At 37.1% G+C, this 26,479-nt stretch overlaps 1 protein-coding gene across 1 annotated transcript in view; it reads left to right on the top strand.

Annotated features, from left to right (window-relative positions):
- The window catches only part of LOC139744504 (arf-GAP with coiled-coil, ANK repeat and PH domain-containing protein 2-like), an 84,872-nt gene extending 66,075 nt beyond the window's left edge, over nt 1-18,797 (top strand). The window contains exons 15-25 of the mRNA XM_071654937.1: nt 5,194-5,332; nt 6,171-6,304; nt 7,052-7,146; nt 8,956-9,173; nt 10,691-10,774; nt 11,297-11,391; nt 12,237-12,353; nt 15,423-15,532; nt 16,536-16,596; nt 17,645-17,694; nt 18,256-18,797. Of these exons, the coding sequence (XP_071511038.1) occupies nt 5,194-5,332; nt 6,171-6,304; nt 7,052-7,146; nt 8,956-9,173; nt 10,691-10,774; nt 11,297-11,391; nt 12,237-12,353; nt 15,423-15,532; nt 16,536-16,596; nt 17,645-17,694; nt 18,256-18,412 (1,260 nt within the window). The 3' untranslated portion in view covers nt 18,413-18,797. The remainder of the gene's footprint in view (nt 1-5,193; nt 5,333-6,170; nt 6,305-7,051; nt 7,147-8,955; nt 9,174-10,690; nt 10,775-11,296; nt 11,392-12,236; nt 12,354-15,422; nt 15,533-16,535; nt 16,597-17,644; nt 17,695-18,255) is intronic.
- Nucleotides 18,798-26,479: the final 7,682 nt, after the last annotated feature.

The raw sequence follows: 26,479 nt of genomic DNA, 5'->3' as shown, positions 1-26,479 counted from the left end.
ATAGCAATGTAATATTTTTTGATTGAATTGTGAATAGATTGTCCTGATCTTTATATTGACAGCGAAAAAGGATTTGAAATTGGCCAAGAAAGACTTAACTCGAATTTTGGCCATTTTCGAGTCTAGACTCGAAAATGGCAAAAGTTCGAGTTTCAACTTTGTCATTGAATTGCAGCTTTCCTACTATAGTATTGTAACATTTTGTGATTGAATTGTGAATAGATTGTCTTGATCTTTATATTGGCAGCAAAAACGGATTTGATATCGGGCAAGAAAGACTTGACTCGAATTTTGGCCATTTTCGAGTCTAGACTCGAAAATGGCAAAAGTTCGAGTTTCAACTTTGTCAAAGAATTGCAGCTTTCCTACTATACCAATGTAACATTTTGTGATTGAATTGTGAATAGATTGTCCTGATCTTTTATTGACAGCGAAAAAGAATTTGAAATTGGGCAAGAAAGACTTAACTCGAATTTTCGCCATTTTCGAGTCTAGACTCGAAAATGGCAAAAGTTCGAGTTTCAACTTTGTCATTGAATTGCAGCTTTACTACTATAACAATGCAACATAATTTTGGCCATTTTCGAGTCTAGACTCGAAAATGACCAAAAGTCGAGTCAAGTCTTTCTTGCCCGATATCAAATCCGTTTTCGATGCCAATATAAAGATCAAGACAATCTATTCACAATTCAATCACAAAATGTTTCATTTCTATAGTAGGAAAGCTGTAATTCAATGACAAAGTTGAAACTCGAACTTTTGCCATTTTCGAGTCTATACTCGAAAATGGCCAAAATTCGAGTTAAGTCTTTCTTGCCCGACATCAAATCCGTTTTTGCTGTCAATATAAGGATCAGGACAATCTATTCACAATTCAATCACTAAATGTTGCAATACTATAGTAGGAAAGCAGCAATTCAATGACAAAGTTGAAACTCGAACTTTTGCCATTTTCGAGTCTAGACTCGAAAATGGCCGAAATTCGAGTCAAGTCTTTCTTGCCCGATATCAAATCCGTTTTTGCTGCCAATATAAAGATCAAGACAATCTATTCACAATTCAATCGCATAATGTTGCATTGTTATAGTAGGAAAGCTGCAATTCAATGACAAAGTTGAAACTCGAACTTTTGCCATTTTCGAGTCTAGACTCGAAAATGGCCAAAATTCGAGTTAAGTCTTTCTTGCCCGATATCAAATCCGTTTTTGCTGTCAATATAAGGATCAGGACAATCAATTCACAATTCAATCACAAAATGTTACAATACTATAGTAGGAAAGCTGCAATTCAATGACAAAGTTGAAACTCGAACTTTTGCCATTTTCGAGTCTAGACTCGAAAATGGCCAAAATTCGAGTCAAGTCTTTCTTGCCCAATATCAAAGCCGTTTTCGATGCCAATATAAAGATCAAGACAATCTATTCACAATTCAATCACAAAATGTTGCATTGTTATAGTAGGAAAGCTGCAATTCAATGACAAAGTTGAAACTCGAACTTTTGCCATTATCGAGTCTAGACTCGAAAGTGGCCAAAATTCGAGTTAAGTCTTTCTTGCCCGACATCAAATCCTTTTTCGCTGTCAATATAAAGATCAGGACAATCTATTCACAATTCAATCACAAAATGTTGCAATATTATAGTAGGAAAGCTACAATTCAATGACAAAGACAAACTTACAATACAAGACACGCATTAATTTTTACACTCAACACAATCCCAACCTTTTTGTCTACAGAGAAACTACATGCATGTAATATCAACATTCACACACACAGCATGCTGACAAGGAGTGGTTAAATAACTTCCCTACTATGACTGCTGATCAAAGAATTACCTAGGCAACTGTCTCTAAAGGAAATATATATAGTGGTATATATAATGGTACTGATAAAAGATATCACACATTATTTACAATATGGTTCATTTGTGCCAAAGGAATTCCTATTAAAGCCTACGTTTTGTACATCTCTGCCTTAGTTGAGCCATTACAAGAAATGAGTTTTTATTGCAGACATTGTACTCGTCGTGCCATTAAATCACGTCAATGTAGTTGGGTTGACCTGAAATATCAAAAGTTGTGAAGACTGTAAAAAGTTGGGATGCCCTACACATCCTTGCTCTTTGAAGAGCAGGAGCAAAAGAAGAGAAAGTTTGGGCCAAAATGTTGCAAGATGAGGTAGACATACCATCTTGCTAAATTAGAGGGACGACATACTGCAGTTTAAGCGGTTGTGGATAGAGTCTTCAGTTGAAGCGTATTCGTTTTGGTTGGTTTTACCGCATGTGTAATAAGCACTTTCATACACATAACACACGAAATATTTTCTTAAACTAATTACTTTCAAATATCATAATGTTAATACTTGCATGACTTTGCTTCATCAGATGGAAGAGTCCATTTCGCATGAAATGAATAACCCTATATCTTCTAAGAAAAGACAATAGAGAGGAGTAGGGAGAGAAAGTGGTCTACGTTAAAAGAATAAGGGGAGACAGGGACAGAAGGAGATTGGAACCAAGAGCGGGAGTGAATAAAGCATGGGGGAGGTGAGAGAGAGAGAGAGGGGTAGAGAGTGAGAGAGAAGGGTGATGACGTAGGTTCCTACCAGAAGTTGGTATTTGCATGATATATCATGTGCATTGTCATGACAACCACACAGTCTGGACTTCGGAACCTGTCAGAACACAGGCGTGTGCTTGGAGGAGTCCTTGAATGACCAGTAGTGACCACAGTGCTCAGAAATGTGTGGTCTAGTGCCCAATTTTACTTTGTCACGATGTCCTGATTATCCTACACAATGTAATTATAGTTTAGACTATTTAAACTATAATACAGCACAGAGACATGTTATTTAATGTTGCACCAGACAAGGGCTCCATACTTATAATTCAATCACAAAATGTCACATTGCTATTTTAGGAAAGCAGCAATTCGCTGACAAAGTTTGAACTCGAATTTGTGCCAAGCTTGAATCTCCTGAATCGACAATGAGGAAAAATTTTAATTACCTCTTTCTTGCTCGATTGCAAATACTTTCTCGCTGACAATAATAACAGCAGGAAGAGCAGGGTGATCATAAACATAATGATTTTATACTCAGAATAAATGAAGCTGTCTGACAAAGACCTGCACTCCAAAGACATAAGCAAACTGCCGAAAATAAAAGAGTATTCTTTCAACCGGCTTCGGGAGGGTTAGCGCGATACAGCTCTGTTAGTTTCACCATTCTTTTTCATCTTCTTTTATCCTCTTCTTTTCCTTTTCTTTTTAAAGTCGGGTGCTTTATACGCGGCGGTCAAGGTATAGCAGCTATGTAATCGTGTAACGAAAGGCAGGTCCCGTCTGCAATATCATTACGGCATCATCAAATCTAAAACATTTGATAACAAGCCTAGAAAATAACAGTTTGCTTTGTTTTTCGCGAGTAAATTCCCTATGGTCCGCACTTCCCCGTCACATGTATACTTAATTTCTGTTCATCAATATCGCGTCATATTATCCGTCTATACATGTAACCAGTTTGCACCAGGGCATTTTAATAAATGCACAATTATGGTTGTATTCCATGTGTCAGGATACAATTGTCTCGACATAATGAAGTAAATTAGACGGACCGATGATCTCGTTATAATGACATTCCCCTATTCCATTTTTTGTTCTTGCATATGTTAAGGGCTGTACAGTACACTTGTTACGTAACTCAATCACAAATTTGATATGGAATTGCTGTAAAAGTGTAATTCAATAACAAAATAGCGCAGATTCCAAAGCTATTGCTGTAAGGCTTGAAGTATTCAATGAGAAAGAAGGAGACACAGGCTCCCGATTTATCGCTGGCTTTACAATTAATAATTAAGGAAAATCTGCAACTTAAAATTTGATGTTGAGATTCCAAACTCCAAACTCGAAACTCGATACTCGAAACTCGATACTCGAAACTCGAAACTCGAAACTCGATACTCGATACTCGAAACTCGAAACGCGAAGCTCGAAACTCGAAACTCGAAACTCGATGTTTAGCAACACACGGTAGCAGTAGTAATAGTAGTAGTAGTAGTAGTAGTAGTAGTAGTAGTAGTAGTAGTAGTAGTAGTAGTAATAGTAGTAGTAGTAGTAGTAGTAGTAGTAGTAATAGTAGTAGTAGTAGTAATAGTAGTAGTAGTAGTAGTAATAATAGTAGTAGTAGTAGTAGCAGTAGTAGTAGTAATAGTAGTAGTAGCAGTAGTAGTAGTAATAGTAGTAGTAGTACTAGTGGTAAAAACAATAATGTTTGGAGTAGTATTAGTAGTATAGTGGCATGCTTGTCTGCCTGTCTGTTTGTCTGCGTGTGTGTATGTGTGTATCCTATACAGAGTGTATGTGAGTATGACTGTCTGTCAGTCTGCTTAATGTACGTATGTGTGGTATGTAATGTGTGTCTGTACAAAGTATGTATTTGTGTATGTATGACTTATTTTACAATTTGCCCATGAAGTGATCTCCACCAAATGCAGAACCAAAAAGACTCAGAGAAGTCCCAGATAATTTTTTGTCGGTGTACATGTGAGTGTGTGTCATAAATCCTTAAATATAATTTGAGGAAGTGCCTTGACAACATTTTAAACTGTCCCTTCACAGCTGTATTTCAGATTGTAAAGACATCATGCCATTACACATGTTTTAATTGTCACAAAATATGAAATATTATATTATAAAAAATGTGTGTTTTGATAGTCCCAACAATAAACAAAAACAAATGAAGTTGTTCAAAGAACATTGTCATACAAGTACCCTACCATTATCTGTGTCAACCGCCCTTTGAGTATATGCTATTCAGCACTGTTTTTTGTTTCAGTTTCATTAACTCTGGCCTATTTTGCAGAAAATGGATTACATATATGGTTATATTCTATACATCATATCAGTCAATTGGGCAGACATTATCAAAATGTAAAAATTGTATGCAAATACTGAAACTGTACAAGACATTTAAAGCCAATCAGTGGGCTAGACTTGAAGTGTTCAAGAACAGGAGTGAGAATACAAAGAATTTTTAAGTGTGTAATGTCCTATTGTTAAAAAGCAAACCAGAATTATCCATTTCAGAATTAAGATTCCAATACCTGGAAGGTAATAGGTAGCAGAGAGGGCAAAATATCATTTTTGTCCTGTAATTATTTAATAAGATGTAACCTTTTTTTGTCTTGGCAGGATTCCAGTGTGTTCGACAACGCATCTCCCTCACCGTCCGCAAACAGTAACCTCTCCAACGAGCTGAAGAAAGACAGCTTCAAGGCGGAGGTCATGTCGTTACCGGGCAATGAGAAATGCTGCGACTGCAAAGCAGACAGTAAGGATGAGAATTTTTGTCTTGTCATTGATACAAATATGTAGATGGAAATGAAATCACAATTGCAAATTAATGCAAAAGAATTTGTGATAACAGCTCACATTTTTGTCACTCTATGAAAGGACATCAAAGCATATTGGTACAAGTATCGTATTAACACCATTAATTTGAAAAAATATACTTTTGTTAATGTGTAAGTAAATCTATTGCTCTTGTGAAAATGTAGTCCCACAGTCCAATATCTCTCCTGGAAATATGATGTTTATAAAAAATGATTTGCATTTGAGTTGTTGATTTTTTTTTTCTTTTTTAAAGAAATGGCATTGCCATTGTCTATACAGCCAAAAATTTGTTAGCATTTGTTCAAGAAACTAGCAAGGGCAGAGCTATAGCAGTGTCTGTCAAAATACTGTTTCCATATGAAAACACAAAAATGTAGTTAGTTGTCTGCTGATTTTATGGTGTTGGTGATGAAAGTATGATGATGATGACGTAGACCAGTAGACTTTGATAGAGATGTTCAGAGTGCATGACTATCGTATGATGGAGTTGTGAGAAAGAGGAGGCATTATTTCTTTCACAAAATTTGTAATATCACGAGGAAAAGCTTTGATCATTCATCATGAAAGACAAAACGCTTTCTTTGTTTTATACCAAGGTTCACATTTTGATTCATGTCTCTGCTGCAGTTCTGTGCCAGAAATTTTGTAAGCAATTGTTGGCGATACGTAGTCTTGTTATCTAGTACCTGAAAAATATTATTGCTGTTGTTCTTATCTTTGTTTATATTATCCTTGATCATTGTTGTTCTTTTTGTCCTCATTGTTGCCCTTTTCAGATCCCAAATGGGCGAGTATCAACCTGGGGATCACACTGTGTATTGAGTGCTCCGGAGTGCACAGAAGTCTTGGGGTGCACATATCAAAGGTCAGGTCATTGACCCTTGACCAATGGGAGCCAGAGACTTACCAGGTGTGTGATTGGCTCACTTCAAGGAGTCTGCTTCATTATGTATGTAAATTTATGGATGTTTCCTTCCATAAGAGGCCACTTTGTACCAAAGTTTTACAATTTGTGCTGTTTTAATGTTTGTTTGTATTTTTGTTGGGGACACTTTTTTTTTGTGGTAATGAGCTTTTCAATTCACTAGCCTCTACTGTACAATTTGCCTGTCAATAGCTGGAAATTGGTTTTGCGTGCAGCAGTTGTTGCTATGTCAGTCAAGCCTTTATGAGTTTGAACAATATTTTAAGTTTTCAGGAACTTGTCAAGTTGTGATTGTAGCACATATTAAATTGCACACATTAAAAAAAAAAAACCAGACTATATCAGCCACTTTACAATGTATGATTGAAATGGTCAAAAAACAAATCAAACAATAAATTAGTAGTGATTAAAAATCTCAGATTAGGAGTGATAGTTGAACTGCATTCCAAGGGAAGCTATCTAATTGTATTCTGAATATCATTGGGTAAAAGGTCCCATCGGTAGTAAAGTTCCCCTGTGAATACTGTCAATTGGAAAACAGGTATATATACGTTAATTTGCCCATTTTGTGAACATTGTTCCCCTCATTCTGTTCAGTTTTTAACAACAAGTGCAGGTTGCCCAGCTCTGTATTAAGGACTTGAGCAATGTCCCCTGACTACAGAGTTCTTACATGTATATGCATAACTTTTTGAGAAGTCATTGCTTTCATGGCTTTGGAATTTTATACAGGTTATGCTGAAACTTGGAAACAACATTGTGAACAAGATCTACGAAGCAGACCTCAGTGATATGTCACTGGTTCACCCTTCACCTGGATGCCCCAGGTAAGAATGCATGTAGTAGTTCTTAGTTGATTTTTTAATGACATCTTTCCCCCACTTAAGAGTGCTCAAAGCACTTTACAGAATATGATTGCCCTGGTCAGTGTTGCCCTGGTCAGTGAAATCAGCTCCATGCATACACTGTTTGTAATGATGACAATGATTATTGTAATCGTCTTTAGCATTAACATCATGCTGTCATTATCATCATCTCTGTGATCATTGTCATCATCATCACCATTATCATGGGTCATTCATCATCATCACCATCATTCATCATCATCATCATCATCATCATTTTCTTCATCATCATGTTCATCATTATCATCGTCATCATCATTATCATCATCATCATCATCGTCATCATTGTCATTCATCATCATCATCATCATCATTCATCATTATCATCATCGTCATTTTCTTCATCATCATGTTCATCATTATCGTCATCATCATCATGATCATTCATCATCGTCATCATCATGATCATTCATCATCGTCATCATCATCATCTTCATCATTTCCATTATCTTCATCCTTATCATCACTGTCATCACCTCTATTGTACTCATGCAGTGATTGTGCCGAGGGCGTAATAATTTTGAATATGCCTTCCAATCACGCATCTGTCCACAAAATAATAAGGCAAAGGCTTCTTTTTGTCTTTGAAAAAAGTCAGGGGCCGTATTCTGAGAGCTAATTAAGTGTCCGATTAGCACTTAATTACCGAATTGGTATTCTGAGAGCATGATTAAGTAGGGGGTATATTAACTACCATAGCAACAAGCGTTTTGGCGGGAAGGACCTACGCGTTTGCGCGTATCAATGCGCGTGCACCTCTGAGAGGACTTAATCACAGAGTTAATTACGAATCGGTATTCTGAGGGTGTAATTAAGTATGAAAGTTAATGGAAAACTTAATGATACCAAAGAGTGTCATTAACTACTCCGATATCACGCATTACATCGTGTTTTCTCTGCCACAATGATGCTTACCGTCTTCAGTAACCGAGGAGCGGTTTAATCTTGTTATCATGGTATCCGTAGAATTCAGAGAAAAAAAGAAATATAGCCGATCTTCAAGGAATTTTGTCATTTTATGTGAGCAAAGAGGTTGAGATCTTCGCATGCGTAGGTGAGGGGTTGTAATCAAATACCGGAGTGTGCGCACGGAGCTCTTGGGTTGTAATTACAGGGGGCGTGCAGGAGCGCGCATTGAGGGCATATTTGCGCGTGTAATCATCATTTTGGCTTCTAACAAAGCGTCTGATTGGATGGAATAACAATTAGATGGGAGGGACCTAAGATAATCACAGGGGACTTATAATCATACCTTAATTACGTCCTCAGAATACCAATTTTGCCCATGATTAAGGACTTATTAACTTCACGACTCAATCACGAAGTTAATTACAGACTTAATTACGACCTCAGAATACCACCCCAGATTCTCTCCTGACCTACAAGACCAATTACTTTTCCAGGGGCGGATCCAGAAATTCCGTTTCTTTTGTTTTAACTTTTGTTTTAACCCAAAATAAAGAGGGGGCGCGCACCCGCTGCGCCCCCCTCTGGATCCGCCACTGTTTCCTAAATGCTTTCAGTGTTTGTTTTTTGTAGACAAAGATTAAAACTTGTATCAGTGGTAAACAGGGAGGCATTTCATCAGGCATTTTGTCAGTGATTTTTTCTGACGACCTGTTTTTAGTATGCTACTGCAATCCCTGAATCACAAATTTGTCGGAAAAAATATGTGACAAAACGTTTGATGAAATGCCCCCCCCCCCTTTTGTCATACCTTTTCTGACCCAGCCCCGTGAGAGAGAATTGGATCAGAGCGAAATACCTCCACCACCGCTTCATCTCCAAGACCCTCACCAAGCCCATCGTCAAGCGGCGGCGGAGGAGGCGGGGCAAGCGGCAGAGCCAGCTGGGGTCAGCCGACAAGATGTCGCTGGGCAGTCGCAGCAGTGACGGTGCCCTCGGTGACGACGAGGAGAACGGGGAGGTCCGGAACGGAGTGGCGAGAGGTAGCAAAAACCTATCAAATAATACCCTCCTAAACCTGCCAGAAATTGTTTTATTATTCCAGATAACTGCACAATATGTAAATTCTCTGTTTGCATGTTGTACAATTTGTACTTCTATCGCTTAAAGTTCAACCTCTTTCCGAATCATATGAGTATATGAATATACATGTAAGAACGACCCAAGTCCATGGAAGATCATTTCGAGTAAACCAAAAAAAACTTCATATCTTTTTTATTTGTCCAATAATATTCTATTTAACTGTGATGGGAAGGCAACATTGTATATACAAATTAGAACATATATTATTATGACAATTAACATTTATATTAATTGTGGAGAGGCCATTTTGTGTAGTGGACTTGGGTCGTTCTTTGATTCATATTGACTTGGGTCGTTCTTTGATTCATATACATGATATTCTGCTATAGAGATGGGAGAAGGATGAGAGAGGGCGCTATTATATGAATGTAAGAATGACCCAAGTCCTTCATTCTTACATTAATATAAGATTTAACTCATTCATTTCAGGCACTTCCGGGGGTAATTAGGATTTATCATTTACACACAAGATGAGTCCATGCATAAGCTACAATTTCCCATGTCAAACTAAATTTGGCCAAAAATTGGACTTGGGTCGTTCTTATATTCATATACTCATATGTTAAGTATGAATGATTGTGTTTTTGTCAATCATTGGAATTTTAGTGTAGTTTCCATAGATGAAACACCATATTTGTTGAAATGCAAAAGATAAGAACTCAAAGAAAAACAAACTGGCCATTTTAATCCTCTTCAGTTTATGCCTATTTTTAGAATATTGCCACTTTGCAAATTCATGATTCTTTCAGGACAGATATTCACTATTTTTGAAGTGCAAGATAATTCAATGCCTATCCTAAATGTTTTCAATGTACAATATCACAGATAGTCTATCATTTCATTTCATGAAGTAAAGATTGCTATGCATATGGTAAAAGAAGGCCCCGGTGGGTTTTGTTGAGGCTCAAAATTTGTAGTAAATTGGAGATAAAGAAGCGGATTGTGAGAGTTACTGTAAATTTCTGTGTATTGTACGGCTCGCTGGGGAAGAAAGCTTATCAGATCTTGAAGTCAGTTGTGGCATTCGCCTTGATTGTAAAAAAAGCTTACTTATGGACAGTTCCAAACTTGTGTACGAGCAATGCGATTGCCACAACCGACCTCAAGATCTGATAAGATCACCATGAGTACTCCACGATTAAGACCACAGTTTCAATCGTGGTACAAAGTGTGATAGACATAAACAAAAATTCCACTATCAGCTACTAATGGCCAGTCCTGGTGTGCGTGGCAGATCATATGACAGTGGGAAGCCAGCATAAGATACACACCCAACTTTTGATATTTACCATGGTGAAAAAATGGGCCACAATGTACAGGGAACTTTATGGTAATTTCAAATAAAAGCACACAAATTTTGGAATCAAGAAAACATGGGAAAAATCCTCGTCAGGTGACTTTGTGTACTTCTCTCCAGTAGGGGTCTCCAACGACAGCGGACTTGGCGGGAGCACCGACAAGATACCCGGGGCATCCGACGTTCCGTCCAACTTTGAAGAAGGTTTGTGTCTGCATGAATGCAGCTGTTTGTTCCAGGTCCTTTAACTCAATGTTGATCACAATGTCAGAATGCAAAACATTCATATTATTTGTAGTTTGTAACTTTACAGTTGGTTATATATCCGTGGCAGAACATGTTTACAATTCTCTAGTAAAAATTGTAAGAGAGCAAGCAAGAGAAAAAAAGAGATGAAATAAAAAGATAATTTTGGAAACATATACAAACTTTTTGATGCATTAAGATAATTGCTGTAAGGTCTCTACCTTTTACGTGCTGTAGTCCTGCAATGTTCTTGATATGAGTATTAGAAGTACAAGGCAGTCTTGATCTTTATAGGAAGGGGCTGTTAGAATTTTTCTTTCACAAACGTGCCAGGTACTGTTTATATTGTATTGAAAAATGAGCCAAATCTTTGGTGAAAGTGACACATAACCTCTTCATTTAGTGCATGCATGGGTGTAATAGACCCTTTGTAATCAAGATTTGAACTGCAGTCGGCATTCCTTCCCGTGTCTCCCACAGGTCTGGTCACGAGTGACAGTTCAGAGGGAGAGCTGGAGGTCCCGAGCTCGCCTCTGAGTGGTGACCCCATCTCACCGCAAGAGCTGCTGTATCTGGTAGGTGCACGAATCCTCCATGAATGATTACTACCAGTCTCCGAAATCAAATACAGCCTATTTGAGCATGGATAATGTATTGAGAGGATGATTTGACTTTTTTTATTGCCATAGTATAAAAGTTGTTTAGCAATGTACCATTGATCATGCTTTTAATACTTCTTCACTGTACAGTGTTGTACCTTGGGGCAAGGTTAAGTTTGTAGCATTCTCAAGTCATTTTCCTTTTTCTATTTCTTGGGAAGAGACTTAATATCATAATGAAGAGGCCTGGTAAATCATTTACCATTCTGTGATGTTGTCTTGTTAATCTCAGGATGATTGTAATGTTGGTATTAAAGTACATAATGTAGTCAGGGGGCTGTGAGTAAAGAATACAACTTTTCTCAAGGTTACATAAGTACTCTCAAGGTATGTGAGAATAGAGTACCGATATACATTGTATGACACAATGCAGTGTGTTTTGATTGGGGGGGGGGGGGGGGGTCTCAGTGTCCTAAAAGCATTTTCCCCACCTTTAATTCTCAGTCATTGTGCAACGATGGTAGTGGTAATAACAACAACTAAGTGAGCATTCCTAATGCACTAGCTCCTATGAGGGAGATGTTTGAGATATAGTGAGAAACTATCTTCCAATAGCTCAAGAAAATTAGTAATGATATATGATCTATGAGTTTTTTTTTTTTTTGTGCATTACTTCTCCTGAATGTTGTTGAAATCACATGGAATATTTATGGTATTGTCGCAGTAATTTCATAAAGATATGACCGACATTCCTGGTTTGAAGAACAAATGCTGATGAGAGTAGCGATCTATGATGTCTGCATTTTTATATCCTGACGTAGGGTGCGTCAAACAACAGCGAACAGGTCATGATGAACGCGCTGGCCCACGGAGCAAACCTGAACAGGCCTGACGAGTCTGACTTGATGAGGACCGCACTTCACAAAGCAGTCTCGCTGGTGAGTCCGTTCACCCCTTGTCATTTCGTGAGCACAAGCGAGACTAAAGTTTGCCTTGAGGAAGAGAAAAAGCCACTCTACTCTGAAGTGGTTTCTAGTTTTGATATTTGCTCATCATTTATGTGTGCTAAACCACCAGTGTGCACAGTCAATACAAACTGCATATATACTTTACATTGTATATAGGAGATAAAACATCGTGTCACAAGATGAAGTGGCCTAGTTGTAAAAAGCACTAATTCATTTTGTGTCATCTCGTCTGGTGCATTTGTGGTATGATGTTGCGGAAGACAGTGGTTTTCTCTTATACACCAGTGTCTTAAAATGACATGAAGTACTGTAGACTTGAGACTGGACATGCACAATCAAGATTTGATAACAATACTACCTTACACATGAAATCTTATGATACATGCTTCTGTAACCTGTTGAAGATGAGTCTCGAGCATGCTCGGGCAGGTGTCATCGGGAAAAGTGTGTTATAGCAAAATCCGCCCGTCCTCAACGGGTTAAGTGTAGTCTACCAAGTATGCCTGAAATCTTTCAATATGTGTGAATCATACGTGTGTATGTTTGATTTTTTGAGTAGTACTGTAAAACCCCAAATGTTTGCATGCATTTTGATTTCGCAAATTTTGTGAGAGTCAAGATTCACAAAATTAGAATATGTGCAAAAGTTCTTGTCTACACTGTCTGCATTAAATGCCAATGGCAATTCATGAAAATTTCATGCCGCAAAAATATCCTGTGTTACAGTAAATTGTGTGTACATAACCACAACAGCATGTCATGATAATGTGTTAATTGTGTTCTCCGTGTGCAATATACAGTTACATGTAACTTGTAGTGTTGGGACAAAGATGGTGTAAGGTTTGTGTTGTGTGATTTTTATGCCCTTTGCAGAAGCCAACCAGAGTTAAGGTCAGTAAAAAGTTGATTTATTGGTACTCTCCATGCACAGCTAGCGCGTGGAGGTTGGGCACCATTAAATTAGGATGAGAGGGAATGAGGTTAAAGGGGAAATTACCCTTCATGTAAAAGACTTCATTTAGTCAAACAGACAGAACAGCAAAAATGTCTTTGAAGCTAGTCAAAAAGCTTGTGAGTGGAAAATTGAATGAAAACTCACATTTTTCTCTTACAGTGTAGTTTAGCAACTAAACCTCCTCCTTTTAAACAAGCAGTGTCACTATGATTAAAGTTGGAACACCACTGAAATAGATTGATGCCAGATACAATTTTTTGAATTGGAAATCATTTGAGCCAGTGGGAACTGTAAAGGTGTAAGATATCATCATCTCATCTACATGTAGTTTGGATATCTTTATTCTTTGTTTTGTGAAAATGAGAGAAATGTGAAGATACAAAAAACAATCCCTGGCTTTTGTTAAGTTTACAAAACTTTTACTGTTCCATTTGTTTCAATTTATTCATACTCTTCCCACTCACCTGAGTATGCAGACTTTGACCTCCATACATTTTGCATCATCATCGGCAGAGTGCACTTTGTAGCTCATCCATACCATATATCCTGGAATGGCAGAAAGGGAATATCACCTTCAGATTAACATCATGTGGACATTATAGAGTTTAATATTAACTTCTAGGTAGAACAAGTTGGTGAACAAGATTTCACCTATGTGCATATATGCATTGTTATTATTATTTTTTTTTTTTTTTTTAGCTCACTTTCATTTAATGTAGAGGAGAATCTATGCGATTCATTGTACATGCTGGCATTTAGTGCTTTGTAATACATATTTTGCTTTTAGATTGGTAATTTTTTTTTTTGCAGCATCATATATAGGCACAGCAAACATAGCATAATATATATTTGATAATCATTTGATGAGCAGTAGGCACTGTGTGAATGTTTGGCATATGCATCAACACATTTATAGGATAAATAGGATGAACAAAGCACCTTCAGATAAAGAAAAAAAGAAAGTATTTTTAGACTAAGATTGTTTAACTCTTTTATTGCCTCTCTCAAAATTTGCTGAACAGCCGGCAGTTACTATATGTGCGTATGTGTGTTTGTGTGTTTGTGTGCATGTCTGTGCGTGTGTGGCCTTTGGTATAGTGGATAAGGGTATGTGTTCAGCCATGGGTCTGGTGTATAGGGCCATCTGTTTCTGTATCACCCCAAACAGCAGTGTTAATCTCGTCAGATACACACTCAGTCTGTCTGAACCCATGTAAAACAGTTTAAAATTTGCCACTTCCTTTTAAAGGGACTAGAAGTTTACAGCGTAAGAGAGCTCTGGGTGCTGAAGAATGAATGAGCATAGTAGGGCACACATAGTTTGTAGAGCTATGTCATAGCTGTTGGGGTTGAAACCTAGGAATCACTGAAGACATATTAAGTATTCTTCTCTAATCAAAGGCACCTACTGGGGGACATTCCATGAAGCATTTTGACCTCCCTTCAGGGATATATAAATGTACCCTTTACCTTTAGAGTGACTAAGTCTCCCTGATTATTTAGGAGGCTTCTTGAAAACTGGAATATCCCTTCTGACAGCAGAATCTATCTGAAAGTCTTCCTAATTTTGATTTTTTTTTTTTTTAATGTTCTATCTTGTAGCATTTAGATGCATGTATGTAGCATGCAAGGATCTCTTTTAATTGCTCTGTAGAACATCCCTAATTTGATTAATGTGTATGTTACAAGCCCAGACCAGTGGACTATTATCCTACGTACCATATATACTACACTGTATATCCCTGCTGCACATTCCATACTCTTGCACAGATGACTTGCACAGATGCATATTTAACCACATGGATTATCGCTGAAACATTAATACATTCTTTCCGTGGTAAACTTCGTATTTCTCTTCAGATTTTTTGTGTATATTTCCCTTCTTATTGACAAGCTGAAAGTGGGGAGGGGGTTCATCATTTCATCTTCAAAGAAAGGAGTTTTGTTATGGTGCTGGCTGAAATGGCTGGCTGGAGAAAGAGGAAAATTGTCAATCTTTGAAGAACTCTTCACACAACATTTAAAATCTCCATGGCGATTCATCATCTTTCTTCACATCTTCCTCCCTCCCTCCCACAACACAGGGAAGCATGACATCGCTGGAGTTCCTGCTGCTAAACGGAGCCAAAGTCAACTTGCCCGACGCCGAGGGGAGAACGATACTCCACTTGGCAACCATGCTGGGAAACACAGGGTGAGGAAACTGGGCCCTGCCTTTTGCAGTTGACATCATTTTCAAATACAGTGCAGTCCCGTCATAACAAAGTCTTCGGGACCCGCTGTTTTTTTTCGTTATAACGAAATTTTGTTATAGCCAAACAGTGAAGTACATAAATGTATATAGTTGATATTCTTTAGACCTGAATTTTTACTTCGTTGTAACAGGCATTTCATTGTAACCATGTTCACTACAACGGGAGTGCACTGTATCATAGAACTTGCACTCGATTTCCTTTTGCAATCAATTGCAAATATCCATCTTGATATAAGGATCAAATTCAGATTGCGATCAATCTGCATGAATTGAATTTTACAACACTGACACACAAAGTATGCCTACCTTTAGTATCTTCGTGCTAGAAATTTGCATTCCTAGTGATTTTGATATTAGTTTCATGGTAAAAAGTCATACCTCCTTTATCTAATGATGACCTTTTCATAATTTTGATATTAAGACTGATTGTTCGCAAATTCCATGGCAATCAAAAATTTGTGATTGATTTTTTTTTTCATATTCTGTATTGCTTTAGAATCATTCACAGCTTTTAACAAATTTGCCATGAGTTTAGACTGAAAATGTGTGATTGATATCAATCACAAGGATTGATTTAAAATCAATGGCAAAGTTTGGCTTGGTTGGGGGACTTATAACTGTACGATCAATCGCAACTCTCTGAAGATGGCCTGATTTGGTTCTGCAGACAATATCATGATGATAATGGTCAATCATGCGTGCAGGTGGGTGACACAGAGTACGTGTGAGGGTATTCACATTGATGCAAAATCTATGAGACACACAGCATCAAGTGTGCTATGCATACTTGACTTGAAAAGCAGATGTCGACATATAAATGGCAGTCATGATTGGGGGAGGGGAATTACTTTGCATTTTGCATTGCAGGTTGATATTTTCGTGAGTGTTTGCGATTATCTTTAATTTCTGCATGTTTGGTTTCCTTCCGTTTGTCTTCATTCAGGCTCGTGTGTCTGTGTCTGAAACGGGGTGCGGATCAGAGGGCCAAAGATAGAGACAAACAGGTAAGCAGTCTTTTGATTAGTTTTATTCACAGTAAAGGTAGTTATTGTTGATGTCGTTGTTGTTAAAGTAGTAGTGATAGTAGTGTCCTCACCATTGTCATTGTAGTTAGCAGTAGAATATTTGCATAGTACAGTTGTTTGTCTATTTATCTACTGTATATGCCATATGTTTAGCGAGTCTAAATTTTCGCGAATCAAGATTTCCCCATGATTTCCCGAGTGGTTAAATTCGCGATCGTTGAGTACTGTACTGAACAGAGAAATGAAGACATGTGCGTCACATTCACATCGGCATCAGAGTCATTATCTTCGCGTGTCTTTAATTTCGCGCATATCACCTGACTCGCGAAATTCGCAAAAATAAAAACCTCGCGAAATATTGGTGTATACAGTATTCACTGGGCCAGAGTGAGTAAGCTTAAACATGACTAGAGTGGTACAGTATCAGTGTATGCAATGAATGAAACAATTCCAAAGTGAATAGAAATATCTTGAAGAGGGAAAAAGAGCAACATGGCAAGATGTTGTCAGAGTGTATGCCGTCAAATCAGCAGGGATTATTTTGTAAAAAGCATATGCCATGTTCGTACCCCTAATGGTCAATGAATTGGAGAATATGAAGACTCTGCAAGTTGGATTTTTATTCCATTACAGTTAGCCAGCAACAGGTAGTTCCCTGTTTTCCTGTATCTGGTATAATGCATGTTGTATGGTTTTCCATAGTCATGGTAACTAGCAGCAGCATAATGTTATGATGTTATCATAGTCACTCTTCTTCTTTTCACACAGACACCACTAAGTATCTTAACAGATGTACGTGAAAGTCATCAAACATGTAGCATAGTGTCAGCATAAAAGTTTTGTGTTTAAGCATTAGATTTTATGGTGTTTTAAGGCAGGTTTTTACTTTACATCATTAGTTTTGTGCAAAGTGTGCATGGAGATGTTTGAGTTGTGATAATGTCTATGTTCACCTCAGTAGTAACATTGTGCGAACTAGTGCGACAACTGAGCGATGATCACATGATTTTTTTATCCTTTGTTTCAGGATCCTCTGATGATTGCGATTACGACGACAAATGCAGACATCGTCACATTGTAAGTACATGTGTCAACAAGAGATTTCACCTAATCAAAATGGGGAGGTTGTTTAATTTTTCAGGATTTTTCTTTTTTCAGAACTATGGTCTATTCCTCAATTTGCCTCTTGAAACCTTCATTCGGAGTGTGAGAATATTTGTTTCCCGCACCTTTATTGTCAAGAATGTACAGATGTGTATTGGCATAAAGATGCCTGCCTTTAATTTTTATGAGTCCATCGTGTTTTTGTTTTCCCAAACAACTGTTGCATCATAGACATTGACATGAAAAAAAAAGTGTAAATATATGCATGTATAGAATAATTGTGATGATCATGATGATATTATTATAATGATAATTACAGTAAATAAATGAAAATTGTACTACGTTTTCTAAATCTGAGTTCGGCTCATTGCTAAGGTTTTGTATACTTCCTTACAGAGCAGTGCATTTAGATTGTGTTAATGGACTCTTAAACCCATACATGTATAATCACATTCAGTGGCTCCTAGTCCCATGCATTCATTAACATGTTTGTGATGCTTCTCTCTCTCTCTCTCTCTCTCTCTCTCAAAACAGGCTCCGTCTTGCCAAACTCAATGAGGAGATGAAGGACTCGGAGCTGGGCAACCCGAATGATGAGACCTTCCAAGATGTCTTCCAAGATTTCACGAACCTTGCGTCCTATGACCCCGAGAAACTCAACAGGAATAGATCTTTTGAAGATACCGTGTAGAGGGCGTCTTCAAAGGACTACACCGTAGAGATATATAGACACTTTTCAAGGAAAACTTTGTGTAGCAAATCATATGGAAGAGAGTGATTGCTACAGGCATTGCTGGTTACCAGATGGATTTTTTTTTTTTACTTGCAAAGCATTTGGATGGAAACTCTTTCACCTTTCAACAGTTCTATGGATTGCCAAGAGCTTTTACTTTCTTTGTTTTGTTAACCTTGACTTTTCCTTTTTTTCGTGTCAGGTTTGTCGTACGGCTTGCAGATGTGGTGAAGGAGAGATACGAGTTTGTAGAGAAATGTTTTTGACCAAAATTCATTCTCATTTTCCATGAAATGGCACAAGCGAACCTCAACTTCTTGCATGCACCGAGAAGGAAAGAATTATACCATATCTTCTTTTTAAAAATGTGATGAACATCACGTCATTGATTCCATATTCTTTTTTTTTTTTTAGATTATCTGTTTTTACCTCTGATGCTGGCACATTCCCTTATAGACCCAATCCAATGACTTTTTTTTTTGTACGATTGCTCAAGAGAGGAAAAAAAAAACCAGGAAAAATTTCGCACGAATCAGGATTGCAAATTTCAGAATTGTTGACAACAGACTTGCCATGAGTCTCCATGATTTTGAAGGAAATTCCTTGAATGAATGGACTGTCTCCCCATATCCTGATAAAAGAATAATCCCTTTGGGTGGTTCCATAGATGGGTTTTTGATGGTGATGGCTAGCTTATTGGAGCATGCACTACCAAAGGTTGCCAATCTGGGTCCCATTTCATAAAACTTGTTATCAGTAACAACTGCCACATTTCTTTGACAAATTTGCTCTCAGCCAAACAAATGCAAGGATTTTAGTAGCTTATAACAACTATCGTAACTTGTTATTGATAATACGTTTTATGAATTAGGGCCCTGGTCTGTACTCTGTGTACAAACTGTGTGTATCAACCAACAAGTGCTACGCCAGGCAAGACTCCATGAGAACACCAAACAAGCTGTACTGGTTGTCATGGAAACCCTGCAGATTAGAAATGTGCACAGTGTACTGTAAAAGTGGAAATTTTCGCGCATTTTGCGCAACCCGAAACTAGCACGAAAATAAAAGCACGCAAATATTTTTGCTTGCCATATGTTCCAGTAGCTGAAGTCTTGATTCCGCAGAATTAAAACCTGCAAAACTCTTCTTACCCCACCAAGCACGAAAAATTAGTAGCGTGAAAATATCCACTTTTACAGTACATCATGAATACATGAAAAACAATGTGTTGTGAGAAAATCCGCCTTTCCAACTCCTCGTCCTTTTGTAGACAAAATTATCTTCTGTGATCTGACGAACAATTTTTTTTTTAGTTTCATGAGATGACATTGCACTTTATAGGAAAAAAACAAAGAAGTTCTTTTTTCTACAACTTCCTTTTGTTCAAAGCACACCGCATCATTATGTTTCCATTCGTCTATCAGTGGTATCACATCAAAAGATGTCTAATAAACTTTTGTCTTCACCAAAAATTTTGTTGTTAACCGCTTTCTCTCCCATATCCCGACAAATCAATTTCTGACCTGAAAGCAACGCCGTCTTCAGGCAAGAAGAAGGAGTGTGTAGTAAAGTCACGCTGTGGATCAACCGTGTCAAGTTTATTGTTGAAGTTTGTAACTGTCATCAAATGAGATATTATGATTTTGGTCTATCAATTCAAATCCTTGTTATCGCAGTGCCTTTCATAAATGAGCGGAATAAGAGATAGTTGTGTTATACATCAGTTCAGAACTTGTGTGATGATATTGTCATATGCATTTCTTCTTTCTTTTTTTCCAAACCAAAGGAATTTATGATCAATTACACTTGTTGAGATTGATCAGACTATCTTTTAGCCATGTTACTGACAGGAGTTGAGATGCTTCATGCCAAATCTGCTTGTATTACCAAGCAACAACTCATATTCTCTGTTTGCAATGTGCAACTCTTTTTATTGTTTTGCGTGTCTCATATTTTGCTTTTGAAATTACATTTAGAGAGATATATTATATTTCTGTTGTGGATGATGAAGAGTTATTTGGGTGAAAACATTCAGAAAAGCCAGTGTATGATGTCTTTTTTTTTTTTGTACTGCAATTATAGTGTTCTTGATAGTTTGAAGGCAACACAGAGTATATACGATTATCAGGTTGTTTTAACTCAATTTCTGAATTGTTATTATTTGTGGTGAGCAGTTGGAAGGAAAGCCTTGTAAGAATATTTGCAGCAAAGTACAAGTAGCTGAGAAAGAAGTGTTCAACTGATGTATGAAATTCAATTTCAGTTGTATGTGATTAGTATTTTCCTCAGCTTTCTATGACCTGTGCTTCCATTTGGCATAATCATTCTTGAAGGCTGTATTCTTTCACCGCAGGACATGCCTAAATCTTGATGAATTTTATGTCCTAAGTACTTTTATCAGAAGTTATCAGTCACACACATGAACAGACACATACTCGTATGGACACACACAGGTGATCGTTGCCAAATTTGCATGCATCGAATATGTACGGTTAGTCTACGCAATCGAGAGGCTCATTTTTTTTTAACATAAGGTGATGAAGAACATGCAAGTGAAATACAGCGGACTCCCAGTAAATCGAAGTCCTCGGGAATGGCAGTTTTCTCTTGTTATATCGAAATTTCGTTATAACTGAACAAATAAACAATAAAAAAACAAAGAGCAAATAATTTGGCGACCTGGATTTTAAATTTTTTATGACCGGAATTTCGTTATAACCGTGTTTTGTTATAATGGGAGTTCACTGTATATGATGTTTTCCTTTTAACCACACTTGAGTGGAAATTACAACGCCTAAGAAAACTAGTGGAATATTGTAACCACTGTAACTACAACCACTTCTTCTTTTTCTATTTCTTCTTCTTTACCTTCTCCTTACTCACTATCTCTCCCTTTCTTTCTCCTCTACCTTCTTCACATTCCTTCTCTCTCTCTCTCTCATCCCCTCTCACATTTTCCATGCCATGTAAAAGGTGTCCGTAATTGGTGTCCATCACTCCTTGTCATCATATGAAATAAGTTGTGTGTTGCTATCATATATGTTATTTTTAAAACTCTGAAATATCAAGATATTTGATCCCCCCCCCCCCTCCCCAAACTCCATCCCGCTTCTAAGCACCAATCTTCACTACTGTGAATTCCTACCTTGTCAAAGGCCCCATTGGTGTTCTGGAGACTTGATACAAACTTGGCTGGACATCTAGGAAGATAGAATTCAAACATCCTATATTCCCAAGATATCAGAGATGAGGAAACAAGAAAGTTTGTGACCTAAATGTAGGATAATTTTTCACATTGAGATAAAAATGTTGTGCAACTTTATTCTTGTGATATGTGGTCAATTTTAACATTTATGATAAGATGCTTTTGGAGATACTTCTTGTGTTTTGATACTCTTACTTTTGTATCTTTTTTTTTAATCTTTTGTTTTTCGAAAATGCCTTCAAATACTACACAGAGTACTACTTACTGTACATACTGTTTTGATCTAAAGTATGTCTCTTCTCAATCTCTACCGTCGAGGAGAATGTTTACAAAGTGATGCTGTTCCATGTGACCAGCTTGATAAAATGTCTTGCCTTGATACAATGTTTTTGCAATGCCTCTATACTTGTTTTGTCATCTTCTTTTAATCGAATACCTTGTGGTCGTCGATCTTTTGAAAGCTTGTCCAGTTTGGACTTACCGCATTGTGCTTCTGTATCTGGTAATTATGAATTATGTGAAGCACTTTCTGTGACATGCATATTATTAACTTATTGAGAAAAAAAGTGATCATTGACAGTGAGATTTTTATTAGAATTGCAGGTAAATCTATTTATAAAGATTTAGTTTTTCCTCACTGCACACTGGGTAACTTCATTAAGTTTTTGTCACATGTACTTTGATGTATTTTGCAGCTATATTATGATATTTATGTGATGTGCATTACTCATATAGCCATACGTGAGATATGGACAGTGAAAAAGAATGGAAGATGTGCGTATGTAGAGGGTTGTACATTTTTATTTGCCAGAAAAATGGTATCAAATATAATAAATTTGTGTCATGTGATTTAAAAAACAAATGAAAGGTGAAGTTATAGATGGCTGTTTGGTTGTTCAGGTGAAAATTTTGAATTTAGCTGTCATATATTCCAGAAAAGTTGTGCGAATGACTAAGTTATTTATGATCATATTGAAATGTATACCTCTTGATTTTTTGACCATTAATATCATTGGTTGAGACTGAAAGATTCATCGACTATAGTCAAAGAAAACCCTAAGAAGTCCATCTATCCTATTAGAAGGTTTCAGCTAATATTTGCCCATGCATTTAAAATACCAGACAGTTAATCACCCAAACATGGAATTTGATGGAAACTCAAGATAATTTTCCGTCTTGCAATTTCTTATTTCAGTATGTTATGAGGAATTTTGCGTAAGTGGTGTTTTTTTTTGTTTCATCATAATGTATGCAAGGGGCTTTGCCTTTTGTTAAGTTTTGATGATGCATCCGTATGAAGTTCACCCATCTCATTCACAGAGAACATCTCAACATACATTGACATAATCATTGCAACCATTACCACTGTACCACCGTCATCATTGTCGGTGGTGCTACTACTATCATTACCATCATCTGGATTTACAACCATTTCCCAACATCAATACCATCATCATCAGAATCGTCACCACAACCGCCACCACTACTTCATCATCATCAGAATCATCGCCACCACTAGCACCACCAATAGCATCATCATCAGTATTACCACTACCACCACCAGCAGTAGTGTCATCATCATCATCAGAATCATCACCACCAGAGACTTCAACTCTCCTGCTTTTCACGGGAGATCTCCCGCCAAAACCCCATTTTCACAATATCTCCCGTTCTCCCGCTTTAGATTTAATTTCTCCCGCCCTGGCTCTGTGTCTCGCGCTTGTATGGTTTTGTAGATGCCAGTCAATTTCATAATACACATGCATGTATAGCATCTGCATAGCTGCACATGATATATGAAATGAAGTTTTATTAAGCCAAAATGTATGATTTGATTCATTGAATTATTACTAACTTGGTAATGTATGTTGAAAATAAGCCTGAGATAGCACGAGAGAGCATCTATAGAACCTTATAATGACCCCAGGGACTTCGCGCACATCAAGTTGGAGTCTCCCGTTTGCGAGAGGTTCAGGCGGGAGAATCTCTAGATCAGAAGTTGCTTGGGGTTGGAGTCTCTACACCACCACCACCACTACCACCACCACCACCACCACTACCACTACCATCATCATCAGTATTACCACCACCACCACTCTCATCATCATCATCATCATCATCATCATCATCACTAAGAGGAGTAATTCACTCTGCAGTCAACCTCTTGCTGAATGGTACCTGAACTCCTTGGCTTATTAGATAATGTTTTCGTGCAGTTAGCCAGATTTACTCAAAACATAAAGGTACCCCTCTTTCCCCCCCCCCCCCCCCCCCCCCCCCCCCGGCATACACTGATCTGTATAGTTAACAGAGAAAGCTTGTGAGATGCGAGGCTAATCTTTTCTTTGTAAAATGAACTTTCATTCATAGTTCATGTTTTGCTAAGCTTCAAGTGAATTGTAATTTACAGCAGCTCTTTATTTTCCTTTCTTAGAGCAATCGGGAACATGGAGTTCTTGATTGTGCATGATGGATCCTTAAAAAGAGCATGTGTTGTGCCATTATTTGTTAACATGATGCTGTTTGTTAAAACTATTGCTGGTTTAACTCTTCAGAGAAAACCTGTACTGGACACAAAATCTAAAAGCCTGATGCAAACTGTCCAATGATTTGTTCCCATCTTTAAAAAAAAAAAAAAAATGATATGGCTGGATGTGGAATATGGAGCAATGTTAACGAGTGTGGATGATTTTAGATGGTATATATGTGATGCAAACAATTTCACCCTAGTAGCAGTGTAAAAGAACTTATCACCATTTTTGATAAAGAAATAACATTTATGAACCCTTCCATGTTTTAAAATTTAATGCATTCTTTAAATGCATTCTGTAGCAATGTCTGGGAGAATTTTATATATGAAAGTATGGATATTTCTTAAAGTGGGCTTTTTTAAAAATCAAAGATAATCAATACTTTGATGTCATGATGCAGGCCTCAATGTGTGGATATAAATCTGGAATATTTAAATGTAAAATCCTCATCTTTTCAGAGTTGTATATATTTTTTCTCTTATGAGTGAGGCATCTTTGTGAGCAGAACAGTGACATGTAATACTGTTGGGTGCCCAAATGAAAGTGCTGGCAATAAATTGAGGACAAATTAAAAGACTGGGCAAGAAATGAATTGCTTGAGTATTTCTTGTTGTTGTTGCATACTGTCTATTATGTTGGACTCTCAATGAAGACTTTTAAACACTCTACATGTGTTAAGTCATGGGCCTATCACCAAGGACTAAGCCATGAGTAATGATAGATATTATGCATACATATATATATATATGTACATTATACATACATATCTATGCCTACCTATTAGTATCTATCTATCTATCTATCTATCTATCTATCTATCTATCTATCTATCTATCTGTCTGTCTGTCTATCTAACCATCTATCTATCTATCTATCTATCTATCTAACTATCTATCTATCTATCTATCTATCTAACTATCTATCTATCTATCTATCTATCTAACTATCTATCTATCTATCTATCTATCTAACTATCTATCTATCTATCTAACTATCTATCCATCTATCTATCTAACTATCTATCTATCTATCTATCTATCTAACTATCTATCTATCTATCTATCTATCTAACTATCTATCTATCTATCTATCTATCTATCTATCTATCTATCTATCTAACTATCTATCTATCTATCTATCTATCTAACTATCTATCTATCTATCTATCTATCTATCTATCTATCTATCTATCTATATGTCTGTCTGTTTGTGTGCCTCTTTACCTATATTTCTATTTACCTGCTATTTATAGGCCCTCTACCAGGTAACTCTTTATTTACATATTACTAGTAAGAGTTTTGTAGCAAAACAAGTTAACTCAGTTGTGTGAGATTTGTGATTGAAGCTGCTAAAAGCAAAAAAAAAAAAAAAAAAAGATAAATGATGGGATATTCTTACTCATAACTTGAAGATTATTTCTTTATAATGATAATGTAACAAGTGAGGTATCACTGGAAAGGGTTTGTTTTGCTCTATCTGAATATGGACTTCAAAATGTTTAAAAATGACAATTAGTCCGTTCTGTGATCAAACTCAGAGTTAAAAGGGGCCCGAGCTTTCAATCCTAGCAGAATCTTTTTCAAGGGCAAAATGACAAACGGGCAGGGAAAGCAATCACGTGATTATAAGGACTACACACAACAAGAACAGCCATGTGGAGGGCTAGGGACACAGAAGGGAAGGGTTGGAGGTCATGGGCAAGGAGCCCAACAGGTAAAGGGAGGGGGATTAGAGCAGAGGAGGATGGACAGACAAAAGGCAGAGGAGGGTCAGTGATGATCCCAAGGATCTCAGGGGGCAACCTGTGAAGGATAAGGATGAATAGGGAGGCAACATCAAACAAGATAAGGAACACAGAGGGATAAAGAAAGGAATGAAATAGCAACAGCATGAGTGGGGGGGGGGGGGGGGGGGGGGTGCGGAGCAAGCAGAGAGCTCCAACCTGGTGCACTAAAGAAGCCGCACAAGAGAAAGTGAGAGTAAATGCAAGTTACCAAGCAGATCAAGGTATATATAAAACAATAACAATGATAATAATAATAACAATAACAATGATAATCATCATCATCATAATAATGATAATAATGATAATGATAATAATAATAATAATAATAATAACGATAATAATAATAATAATAATAATAATAGTAATAATAATAATAATGATAATAATAATGATAATAAAAACTGTGATCAAACTCTTTACATATCTGTCTTTTTTATCTATTTACCTGCCTATGCTCATTATCTATCTTTCTATGTTACATTAAATGTTTACAATACATATCT

This window comes from Diadema antillarum, unplaced genomic scaffold, assembly GCF_040938485.1.
Source record: "Diadema antillarum isolate AM-2024a unplaced genomic scaffold, OU_Dant_1.0 seq00001184_RagTag, whole genome shotgun sequence".
Lineage (NCBI taxonomy): Eukaryota > Metazoa > Echinodermata > Echinoidea > Diadematoida > Diadematidae > Diadema > Diadema antillarum.
This window is presented reverse-complemented; position numbering and strand designations above follow the sequence as displayed.